Consider the following 13,467-nt stretch of genomic DNA (forward strand, 5'->3'; position numbering starts at 1 on the left):
ATATAAAGTTATATAAGTTTTTGGTATACATTTTTATTATTTATCATTACGAACAAATTACCATTTAAAATAAAAATTGTTAGCACAGTAACGCGAGCTGGGTAACTTGCTAGTTATATTTATTTGTAAACATTGTAGTTTCAAATGTCTGACATTGGACCCCTCAAACCCTCTGGGGCGGAGCCCTTTTGACGGATCTGCACCAAACTTCACACAAATCATCACATAATAATGCTCAATCATGCCTGAAAGTTTCAACCAACTAGGGGGTTTTTGTTAAAATAAAGGGATACAGGAAAGGTAACAAATAATACTCAAATCTTTTCAAACATCTAAGTATAGTTTGAGAAAATATATTAAATATAAAAATACATGAAAAATTGACAAAAAATTCACTATAAAAATAGAATAACAGTAAACATTAAGTTGTGAGGTGAACAAGCTTGAAGCTCATCGATATCAGGAATAAGTTGCAACTAAGTTTTTAAAATGTGGCGTTGAAATCTTTAGCCTCCCACAAACAAATCATATTGAGGAGAATTGTCAAGTGTAAATACAGCCAGAAATTTGCATGTATGTGCTTCTAGTTTTGGAAATAAAGTTACAAAATAGTAAATTCAAACTCCATTACAGTAGAGTCCCGCAAACTCGGTACTCGATAATCCGGCAGTCTGGATAACTCGGCCATCACCTGGCTCAGAAAATTTGTGATTTTTTGAGTCCGAGTTAAAAATGGACTCAAGCCAGCTCAAGTCAAATCATTAGCAACTCATACCAAGGATTTGTTGTGCTATATCTGATGACTTAATACTTACTTGTAATATAAGTTAGACTAGCCTTAAAGAAAGATATTTTTCAAACTAAGAGTTTCAATTGAGTTATGTTCCTGAAACCAAAGGGGAATGTGTAACTATTTTATAGAACAGAATTCAAGATCAATTTTTTCGCTTCAGTGTACTCTCCGTTGCGAAGCACGGGTACAACAGCTAGTATAAATATAAATAAAAAAGGCTGTTAAAAAGCTTAAAGATTTTATTGTTCTTATTATGAACCCTAGTTCCTGATAACCCGGCATTTCACAAACTCGGCACCCTTCCAGTCCACATTACGCCAAGTTTGCGGGACTCTACTGTATAACCTTCATCCTAACAAATTGTTGCAGACTATAGGGACATTTACTTTTAGCCCTTTGTTAAAAACTACCACGAAACAGTTTCATAGTTAAAAGCTCACTTTATCTGTGAAATTGGCTTTGTTTTTAAAATTACAGTGGGAAACTGGAAAGCAACACAGAATCAGAAACTTAGTTGCAACTTTACACAGGAATCATACAGATATATTTAGCATTTTCTCCAAATGGTCTTAAAGGCCAGCCGATTTTAATCTTAGAATAAACTAAAAGTATTCGTATGAGAACTCTTTTAAGATTATTATCCGTTTTTTAGTGTTCACAAAATTACTATGTTATTCGTAAAAATGATAATCTGAAAATCGTTTGCAGCACAAATGCTTAGGAAATAGAAAAATATTTTCTCTCAGAAAACCCGTTTGAAAGATTCTAACAAACAATCAAATGAACAGCAAAACAGATATTTTCCATTTGACTTTTTTTTATAAATGGCACAAAAGGGTTTGCAAATGGTGACAAATTTCAAACTTGATCTGTTAATAGCCAACAATATCACAACTGAGAAAAGCAAAGGCACATAACTATTACCTAATACTCGATTGTATCCCATCTATGGATTATCGCGTCAATTTAATTTTCACAACAACTAATTTAGTGATGGAAAACCCATTATTAAACCTTTGATTTTACCTGACCATAATTCAAGCGGCGATTGAACTCTCCACAATATACCTTCTAGGCCTACAATTAAAAATTCTTTAAAAAATAAATTACCGATCAGACTCAAACAGTGACTTTGTCAAGAGCGTAGTGGATATCGTCCGAGCTCACATTGAGTGACATTTTCCGCATGATGTCCATCCTTCCCTTCTCCGCTACGATGAGTCCGAGAGCGACTAGGGCTACACACATTTGCAGCATTGATCCTACTGTAGGACGAGGACACCCTGAAACATTAATAGTGATTATCGTTCTGGAGTAATAGTACACTTTTGGTTTCATAATATACTTGGGTTGAAAAAGTATTATCTTGAAGTGGTAGACGATATAGTACTATACACTTACCATCCACAATACAGATCTCAAGCAGATGTTGGTAAACCTGCGAAGCACTGGCTTCATCAACGCCCGTCCGTTGATTGACGTCGCGTATCGCTCGCAACACCAGCTGTCCCTCGCGACAGAGACTCTGAATAACTGCGACTCTCGGGCCTGAGAAGATCTGGGTGAGGGCGCGTTCTACATGCGACACAGTCACCTGGGAAACGAGATGCTTAGTAAGTCTTGGATAATCCAGTGAACAGATCTGGTGAGGATAGAAGGGATATGGTTGACAAGTCGGAAAATGCAGCCTCAGCTTTAGAAAAGGCCATTATGGTTTTTCTGTGGAATTTCTTGAGCTCTAGGTCTTTCAGTCAGTCATGTCATGAGCTCAGAAGGAGTTCAGGAGATAAAAGACAATAGTAAAAGATAATGGAGCCATCTGATAGACTGATGAACTCTGGTCTTCAAGTATGCATGATTCAAATGTTCCAGTTTCAATTTTCGTAAGTTCCACATAATCAAAATTGCAAAGACAACATATTGTGTAATTATTAAGCTACTGAGTTCAGTAAAACTCACCAGAGTAGCTTGCACGATGCTAATCATTACCAGTGTAGAATTTCAAGGAAGTAGTGTACAAACCAGACTTGTCAATAAATCTGGGCTACAAGGTTATTGGGTGCTAAGATTGTGAGAGTTTACTGTACCATTATGTTGTCTCAAAATATGGTAGATAGCATACATTTATTTGTCTAAAACATATTGATTTACCTGTTCTCCACTATCCACCAGCTCTGTAGTTCTCCGACAGATGTCGAGAGCACGCCGAGCATCTCCCGACACAGCGGCAACTTTCCTGCAGACAATAGTGAAACCATTAACTCTATCAAATGATTCAAATGTTATTTGTTTAAGGTCTAATGTAAATGATAGTGAGATAATGCTATTTGAACTGTTGAAAATTGATTATTTAGTGATTTTAACAACGCATATTTTATCACCTTTTCTTCTCATCTTGAACATTAATATTTATTTCATTTTGAACAAGTCTGTTGGTAACACACAATAATAAAGTAAGTATGAGAAACGAGCAGCAACATTCATGATTTGAGTTGTTTTGAAATCAGTACCTGATCAAAGGTTAAGCAAGTACAAACCTAATCCTATGATAGAAACATGTTAAAGGTGTGTTGCTAGATTAGTAGTCAGCGCCTTGGAGTTTCAAACAAAAAAGAACTTGACTCTAACTAAAATTTACTTTTAGTTAAAACGTTTCAGAAACTGCTCTTGATAGAGATAACATTGACACAACCTTAACAGCAATGAAAAGACAAAGATTTTGACACTTTTCTAGTTTTGTAGCTTTAATATAGGCATATTTCAGTGCTTCTGGTTAGAGTGCTTGGTGAGAGAGTCGGGCTAGATCCCTGTGTGATTACAAAGGGTTTGGACTACATAAAGTGTTTGTCATACTTTCTTTAACAATGATACTGGTTTAGGCACTAGCAAAAAGAAAACTTCACCCTCTCTTGAATAGTGATTGAATATTGAACTCATACCTTCCACAGTTGTAAGTCCTGTCAGTGATTGTGACAGTCAGAAATTACAGTTTTTGTAGACATTATAGGTGCATAAACATTTTCTTTGATTTCATTTTATTTAATTCATTTCAATGACAGTTACATATTCTAATGTTTTGTGTTTCTTGTGCCAGTTTGAACTCTTTCCCATTCAGATACGCCTGCTCACTTGGGCTCTAGTTACCTGGCCACTAGTTGGACAGCGTCCGGGTGGAAAGTGTCCGTTCCGCTGAGCCTGTCCTGCACGATCGTTCGCAGCTGGTGGTGACTGTACGGTTGGAACGTGACTCTGGTGAGTCCCATGCGTGACGTCACGCGCCCCTTGAGTGTCCGCTCGGGCAGATCCATGGTGTTGGAGATGGTGAGTACGACAAGCGCAGAGCCCCGCTTGGTCGGCCAGTCCAATATGTTGTACACCACGTCTTGTCTGCGGTTACACAGGTAATCCAGCTAGGAACGGATAAAAATGTGATAAACAAATAAGCAACGCTTACAGACTTAGAAAAACAGACAATTAGCCAGATTATGTTTTGGTACAACAAAAAACTAGGCAACTGCATTTTTTTATGATCCTTTTGACTTGGATACCCAGAGCTAATTAGCATATGTTTTCAAACTGTCGAACTTAGAGATGGGATTATCAATACTTTGCAATAATTCAAGTTCCTTATCTTTTCGGTAATAAGTAAAAATAATAATATTATTTTTTAACCCTATTACTTCCCTGTCCGGTACATTTCAGCCGATCACTGTTAAAGGAAAATGATCAGGGTTATTTAACTTGCTTTATCAACAGTATAGGAAGACATGATAGGCGTGACTTTTTTTTCGTGGCTCCTTCAAACAGTTCTGAAGTTATTACAAAAAATAGGGTATTCTCGATAATCTATTACGGTACCAAGAAAATAAGTGGAACTTCAGACAATAGTATTATTTATTCTATACCGTAAAATAACACGCATCGCTAGTCAAGGTTTTAAAGATTCTTGTCAAAATAACTTCTTGATCAGCATTGTACGTGTTATTAAATTTACGGAAAGTAAATAAGATACGTCTTATAACACTTAAAACATATATTTACGCTTATACTGTTACTCACAAGACGGTAAATATACAAAAGATGTTAAGTGGTTATCGATTTCGATTGGACACTCCAATCATCATCAGACCCAATAGGGGAATGTTCGCGAAATTCGCAAAAGTGTTATAAGACGTATCTTATTTACTTTCCGTAAATTCTTGTCAACCAGATAAAATATATTGTGAGTTGTGACACTATCATTATTGTGATCTTGCAATGAAGAATTCTCGTTCTTATCAATAATCTCTACTCAGCTACCCATTTAATCAGAGTATTTTCACCATCTTGCATAAAATATTGTAAATTAGATTAGGTTGCAACACAGTAATTCTTGTATTGTATCGTATATTGTATTGTTCTATGTATCATGCTATCACGCAGCAATGATTTATTTACAATCTTATTTATGTTATAAAGCAACTATTTCTCACCTCGTCTACGAGTATTATAGTGGACTTCTTGCAGTTATTGGAGAATCTCCTATTGAGCACCTGCTGCGCCTGGTCAGGACTCAGCTTCCTGTCCGTGAGCGCCTGCAGGATACGGACATACGCCTGTTTAGGCTCGGTCAACCTCAGGCCGTTCACTTCCACAAACTGTGCCAACAAACAGCAGAGATAAGTAACAGAAGAAAACTTTGATTCTCATGTAAAAAGATGGGTAGGTCATACTCTCCATGGAAAGTATGACATGGAAAGTACAGGATGACATGAAAAGAGAATCTGGGCCGAATCTCTCAGGAACATCAGAGTAGAGAAAGGCAAAGGAAAATCTGAAGGGCAATAGGAAATTAAATAAAAAGAAGAGCTAGCTGGTGGTAGTCTAGTTCTAAAACTAAATCTACTTCCATTTTTAGTTCTTTGTATAAGCGGTAATAATAACAGACGGATACACTTTTTACAAAGAAAAATGTAACCAAGCAATTAATTATTCAACATCCAAAGAAGTTCAGGAGGAATTGAAATTTGCTCAATAGTAGAGGTGGTATTACTAAAGGATGAGATATTTGTATTTTTCAAAATAAATGGCAAAATCTTAACAAGACACATGCACAATTGTTTACATAGGTTAGGTATGTAAATCAACCAATTCATAGGTAATAAATTCAAGAGATTTTGCCACATAAACTTAACCCTTGATACATAATGGTAGCCAGTATTTCTATTCGCGAAGGGGTAAAAGCGACAATCATAAAATAGTGTTACAAAATCAATCAAACTCACATCAAAGTCAGGAAGATTTCCACAATCTGCCTCTTGTTGTAGATTACGAACGACAGCGTGGACAGTGGCAGTCTTACCTGTACCAGGGACCCCACTGATATACATGCACCTGCAACAGTAATGTGGTTTACTTGTGTGCTAAAGGTAGTAAATAGTAAGGTAAGAGTTCTAGAACAAAAATTTGTAATGTAGAAATCCTTAATAAAAATCTCTGTTACATATTAATAAGAAAACAAAAAGCATGAATTTTAAATTACACTATTTTTTCTTTACAAGTAATACTATCAGTGTGTTATTTTCAATAATGTTTAGCCAAATAGCTTATCAATTTCAAGGTTCAGTCCACAAAACAATTTGGTGTAAAAAATGTGAGAAGCCGTAGGTTTAAAGGAGATTTTAATGGATATCTGGCTTATCTGGTTCGAAAAGGGGTCCTGCCACTGGAGTCTAAAGAAAAGCAACTAAGATAATAACGTTTTTGAGGAAAAGTGGTCCAAAAACCTCTCAAATATGTTTAGATATTCATCCCATCTTGCATTTAAGTCTGAGACACTAAGAACTACACTAATAACACACGCTAACTCTTCCCTACCTCAAACCATCCTTGGTGTCAATGACTAACTATTGTGTACAGTATAGTGTATTTTTGTTTCTCGTGCCATGATGGACTCTTCCTCATTAATACTGTTCTACTGTTCTATGAAATGGCGACCATACAAAGTAGGTATTTTAAGCCAAGTATGAATGGAGATGAGTATAGGATGAGTCTTGTGGTCTTGTTAGTGACTAAGGCCGACATTCCTTAGACACAGCTGTTAATTAATAGCCCATACAGCTAATGGCAACTAAGGGACCTACAGTTTATAGTGGAATCCGAACCACATTTTTGCCTTGGTAATTACGAATTGGTCTAATTATCAGGATAGTACTCACCCGTGCGGACGTTAATCCACACCAGGGAGTATCGCATCCACAGCACATGCGTATAAATATCCACATTCTGGTAATTCCGCTATCCCAGCAACACTTTTTATAATTTAAAGACTATCTTATTTAAGACCAATCTATTATTTAACTAACGAACTGATATAAATAACTGAAATAAATTGATATGTATTTATATGTTTCTTCCTGAACATATAAAGGTCTTGTTATTTGAAGACTTATTCTGATTTAAGATTCTTGTTAGTCCGGCAGCCAAATGAGGATTTTGTCCCTAACCTGGTTTTGTTCTATTAAGTTTTTTTTATTGTTGTTTTGAGTTATATAGGGTATGTAGACCATAAAACCACCGGGTACTTTTTTGGTACCCTTGGGCAATGGCCGCCATCTTGGAAAATGGCGGAAAACGTAATTTACAGTGTAAGCTTTTACTTAAAACTATGTTATAAAAATACCATGCTACCTACAGCATTGCAAACACTTTTAAAATACTCACAGTGAAATTCTATGCAGGAAAATATCATATTTTAACTATATATTGTGTGTTTAAAGCCAGTATTTCTTTTTAAAGTTAATCATTTAGATACAAAATTTGTTCTATCCCTACTTGTTTCAACTTTGTGCTAAAATCTCTGAAAAAAGGCCATGATACATGTTACAAAAGTTGTAGATCTTAAAATTGTGCGTCCAATGCACCTATAGGGATCTTTGTTGGATCAATGATAACGTCACAACAATGTGTACAAAATAACTTTTATTTATTTTTTCTATGACAAAGAGGGGTATCTAATAAATTAAAATAATTTATATAATTCTTCCTAAGAATATTCTGTAGTTCTTTTCTACTGTTTTTGGTATCAAAATGCTCAATAAACCAATGGTTTTCATTCACGCTAATTATAATTCAAATCATAGGATGTAGCTTGTTATGGACCCCCCAAAAAAGAGTAATTTTAATTATAAAAAAAGTCACATCAAAGCCCTACCTATATCTTTAGTGATTATGTGATGTTTTATGTATTTATAAGCAAACAGTCGGTAACATACTGGCTTTCAGGGAAAATATTAATTATTGGGTTTCAAAAAATTTTAGGTATAGATCATCAATCTATAAATCAATTTTTTTCTTGTAATTTGTTGATTTGTAAATTGGGAATAGTCCAGCAACCAAACAGGGAATTTTCCTTGAACCCTCTTTTGTTCTACTATGTTTTTTTACTGATGACATTTTATATTAGTATTTAGATGCAGAAAATAGCGGGTACTTACAAAGTTCCTTTGGGCAACTTCTAGAATTTGAGATAATAATTGTCAATATTAATAAATAAATTGATTAAATTAAAACATGGTAATTAAGCTATAAACTATCCGTTTTTAGTTCGAATATCATGAAATTTAGTATGAAACCTCGTTATAATGTTACTCATAAATTTACCAGATATTAGCCATATCAAAGCTGTTTTAAACTGGCAGTAGAAAACGTGGTTTTTATCTTAAGAATTGATTTTTTTGCCCAATTAAAAAAACTTGTTATACGAACTTGTTTTAGTGTTACCTATAAGCGAACAAAATATAAGTTTTGCCAATTTAAACCTGAGCTTCTATAAGTTACTAGCATGACACATTCTTTACATCATTATTATGACATGTAATAATAACACTCGATTTTGAAGTTAACTGAATTCCCGTAGCACTTGTGGCTATGCTTGTTAGTATTTGCATTACATTGAAAAAATACAATAAGTTAACAAAATTAATAAAAGCAATTTCAACATAGTTGAGTTTTATTATTTTGTATTGTAACATAAATATTTTATTCATGTAAAATTTTAACTTACATAATAGGCCTACATGTAGAAATAACTTGTAAATAACGTTTCAGTAACCTTAGTGACTATTAGCGATTTCTCTATAGGGAAGTAGCTATTACTGTAGGTTTCGTGGTAAGACCTAGGCCCGGGACCCATTTACATCATTTTGATGTCCCCAGAGGCCAAAAACACTCTTTCGCTCAAATTTATATATATCTATATATATAATTTAAAAAATAGTTCATTTAAACTCCCATGTTATTCTTATGGAGAATATTGTAAAACGTTTTAGTTGGTTTGTTTTTTGATATATATTTATCAAACTTGGCAGATTTATTTATTCTATACTAAGCTATTAATATTTTAATAAAAAATACACTTTATTAGTTTCCCTTTAGCAGCAAACCTAGGTACTCTGTAAACATAAATGTGGATTTAATAGATTAATTGAAAATCAATCCAGGCAAATGGAAATTTGCTTATTCGTCAGGTTTGCTGCAGCGGGGGTATTAACTCATTATTCTACATTGTCGTAGTCTTCACTGACGTCTTGAGTTTGTATTTTTCTATTTGAACAGGTATTATATAAATAATGACAAAATACTGTGCAAGGTAAGCCTGAGCTCACGCAACTACACATTTTTCAATTCTGTTCACTGGTGTCTATCAAACGCAACAAAAAAAACTTGATAGGAATAAACCAGGTTAGGTTCATATCTGAGTTTACACATAGCTTACTGAGGTTTTCTTCACCAAAATGAATAACACAGCTCATTTAGATCTTGAGATATAGATCTTTAATAAAAGACAGTCCTTAAAAATTGAAAACTTAATGTTAGTTAGAGGTCTACAACTCACCTTAAGCTCTAAATATTTAAATGAAAATTGTCTCAAATGAAAGTTCTAAGTTGGCCTAGTGTTTTATACCAGAACGAATAACATAGTACACATAGCAGCTGAGAAATATGTCTTTAAATACAGAAGAAAGTTAAGAAAAAACAACTTTTATTCTACGTTTAAGCTTATAACTCGCTCCAAACACGCCAGATTGCAATAAATAATAGCTGAAAAGAACCGCATTAAATCAGTGAGTATTCCCATACCACAACATACAATATCACGTAAATATAACTTGAGACACAATCATTAACTAAAGATAAATTGTAAAAAAAAATCAAATTTTTATTGTTTGGGGTTCACAACTCATGTTCAACTCAGCCGATTTTAATAGTCAATGGCTTGGATTAAAGCCAGTAACTTAACTCACTGAGTATTAATAGTATATAACATTTCATATAACGTAATTATAACCTGAGATAATGTCTTTAATTAAAGACAAATCTTGGAAAAACTAAAATGTTATTTGGTTAAAGTTCTATAAATCCCCTCAAACCCGATAGATTTGAATGACCAATGCCTCAAATGAAAGCCAGTAGTTTGCTGAGTATTTTATTATATAAAAAAAACATAACATCGCATAATCAGTACTCGAGGTACCAATCTTTTTTTCAAAGAAAATTATACAATCATTAAAATCTTTATATATTTAAAATTTTTTGTTGGTTGAAGTCTTGTAATTCACCTCCGACTCGGTCGATTTTAGTGATCTACATGTCAAATGGATGCCAATTGTTTACTGAGTGTTTTATTGCAATACATACAACATCTAATAATAATAACTCAATGGGTTGGTCAAAATTTAAACTTTTCTTTTTGAAAAAATATTGTTTCTTTGGAGTGTAGATGAATAGATCGGCCTTAAAGTCCTTAAATATAAACAGTTAATAGTTCAAATTAAATTTGGTAATTTTACAAACATTTTAATACCAAAAACAGCCAGAGAGAAGTGGCGGATGGTCTCAGGAAAGATGTTACAATTTTATTGAACATATAAAGTATCCTTATTTTTAATTGAAAATCAATAAAAAAATTATTTTCTAACGCTTTGTTCTGGCGTTACTCTTGATCCTGTTGAGATAAATAATTTTAACATTATTCATTTAAAATTATTATATATATATATTTTGTTTGTATTATCAACTCTTTTGTTGCCTTTGAGTTTAGAAAAAAAAGAAAGTTTTTTTTATATCAAGAAGGTCTTTGAGTTGTAGGCCTATAGAAAAAGAGAAGTAAAATGGCCGTGGTAATGAGAGGTTGAGTAGTTGTTTTGCTGTGTAAATTGTAACATTAAAAAAGTGTTTTCAATAAATAAGATATTTGGAAAATGTATTGTGTTATTAAAAAGCCCAGCACAGACTAAAAATTCACAGGTCATGGGCCCAGGTACGCCTGCAGAAGCAGAAAAGTAAAAACATACCGGTAAAATCAGAAACATGGCAAGTGGAAATTACGACAATGTGGAAAAGTTGAGTGACTCTGAGTCGTACAAATATTGGAAATTTCAGACAACAGTACTATTCAAAGCCCAAGGTAATTATGATATTGTTGAAGGTAAATATGAATATGACACAATTACAGACGAAAAGGAAAGAAAAGAATGGTTAAGAAAAGATGCCCTAGCTCAGAAAATAATAGTCACCTCAGTAGACAAACACTATTTAGTTCATATTTTAAATGAAACAACATCTCATGGAATGTACAGTAAATTATGTAGCTTGTTTGACAGAGAGACCGAACAACAAAAATGTTCTCTATTGCAAGAATTTTTTAATTACAAATATGATGTTGGCCAAAGTATGACCCATTTTTTGTCTAACCTACAGAACATGGCTTTTAAATTAAAATCCTTGAATCAAAATATTGATGATGATATGCTAATATCAAAGATCCTTTTCATCATTACCAGAGCAGTTTAAGCATTTCTTAACTGCTTGGGACTCCACTTCAAAAGATGAAAAATCCCTAACTAACCTAACAACTAGGTTATTAGCTGAAGAATCATGGTTTAAAACTGATAGTGGTCATGATATGTCATTGGCTTTTAAAACTGGAACAGAAAAATTTCCAAGGTTAAATAGAGGTGGTAATAATGATAGGCCTAGTACCAGTAGGCCTAGTAGCTACCAGCAACCTAAGTCAAGTTACCGACCTGGAGCAAACTTAAATTTCAATCAGCGATCAAACACTGGAAATGTAAATAGTCTTAATATAGGTAATCGCAAATGCTTTATTTGTGAGAAAGTAGGACACTTTGCAAACTCATGTCCTAACAAAAGTAAGAATCAGAGTACTGGTAGAAGATTATTTTGTAAAATATGCAAGAAAACAAACCATGAGGACAAAGACTGTTATTTTAGATCAACTAATAAATTTTCAAATGACAAAAGTAAATTGTCGTTCTTAACCTACTCAGATTTTAATAAGTCGAAACATGTAACTCAGTTTGTAGATGACTCAGGATGTACAACTCATATGACAAATGACAAAACATTGTTTTCTTCACTAGAATTTAAGCAGTCAGATGTACATGTTGCTAAAAATAATGAAACAATGACAGCAATAGGAGAAGGTAAAGTTGAAGGGAGAGAGTTTGATTTGAATAAAGTTTTGTTTGTTCCTGATTTAAGCACCAACTTATTTTCTGTAAAGGCGGTCACTGATAATGAAGGAGAAGTGACATTTACCAAGGACAGGGTAGTAATATCGAAAAATGGAAAGACAGTTAGTGAAGGTGTGAAGCAGGCTAGTGGTCTGTATACAATTAATTTAGAACCTGAGAGTAGCCTAATTGAACAATCAAGTAAAACTATGTTAACGGGGTATAAGGATAGGCCTAATGCGTTGGATTGGCATTCTCGTTTGGGACACCTAAATGTAAACTACATGAAGAAAATGGTAAAGGAAAATTTAGTTGACGGTATGGAACTAACAGAAAAAGATTGTGAAGAAATTGAAAAAAATTGCGATGTATGTTTAAAATCGAAACAAACCCGTTTCCCATTCAGTGAAGAAAGAAAACGTGCAGAAAGACCGCTCCAAATCATACACACAGATTTATGTGGTCCCATTGATCCGAGTACATGGGATGGAAAAAAATATGCTTTGACCTTGATGGATGACTATACTCATTTTGTAGTGGTCAAGTTGTTGTCGAACAAACATGAAGTATTTAAGTTTATAAAAGAATATGTATTAGAAGCCGAAGCTCAGCAAAATCTTCGGGTTTCAAAATTAAGATGTGACAACGGTGGAGAATATAGAAGCAAAGAAATGCAAGATTGGTGTAAAAATCGAGGGATTCAGTTAAGCTATACAGAAGCGTATACGCCAGAACACAATGGGAAGGCGGAGAGATTAAATCGAACACTGATTGAAAAGGCCAGAGCATTGTTGTATGACACAGAGACTGACAAGAAGTTTTGGGGAGAAGCAGTGAGAACATCAGCTTATTTATTTATTTATTTCCCAACGGATTGCACCTTTTTACAAAATATGTGTATACAATTTAGATGGCATTTGCAATATTACTGACTAGAAAAGTAATAACAATGGTAATAACAAAGTGATAATAAATAGTAATAGCAAGTAATAACAAATAGTGATAACAATAGTAATAACAAATAGTGATAACAATAGTAATAACAAAGTAATAACAAATATTAATAACAGAAGAATAAACTAAAAAGAGTATCAACAAAGAATATGAACAGCAAGTTTTAACGATGAGAAGACAAATGTGCAGATGTGCTGGAGTGTG

The 13,467-nt window shown here is 33.7% G+C and overlaps 1 protein-coding gene across 1 annotated transcript; it reads right to left on the bottom strand.

Moving 5' to 3' along the window:
- Positions 1-869: 869 nt before the first annotated feature.
- LOC128993446 (origin recognition complex subunit 1-like) lies at positions 870-6,162 on the bottom strand. Its single transcript, XM_054417348.1, has 6 exons — positions 6,058-6,162; positions 5,266-5,430; positions 3,938-4,203; positions 2,945-3,029; positions 2,195-2,387; positions 870-2,076 (listed from the first exon to the last, which is right to left on the bottom strand). Exons 1-6 carry the CDS (start codon positions 6,160-6,162, stop codon positions 1,913-1,915), a joined length of 978 nt encoding a protein of 325 aa, XP_054273323.1. The 3' UTR covers positions 870-1,912.
- Between the last annotated feature and the right edge of the window lie 7,305 nt (positions 6,163-13,467).

The sequence above is a fragment of the Macrosteles quadrilineatus genome, unplaced genomic scaffold (assembly GCF_028750875.1).
Source record: "Macrosteles quadrilineatus isolate MER2022 unplaced genomic scaffold, UCM_ALF_1.0 Scaffold_4__1_contigs__length_99947679, whole genome shotgun sequence".
Lineage (NCBI taxonomy): Eukaryota > Metazoa > Arthropoda > Insecta > Hemiptera > Cicadellidae > Macrosteles > Macrosteles quadrilineatus.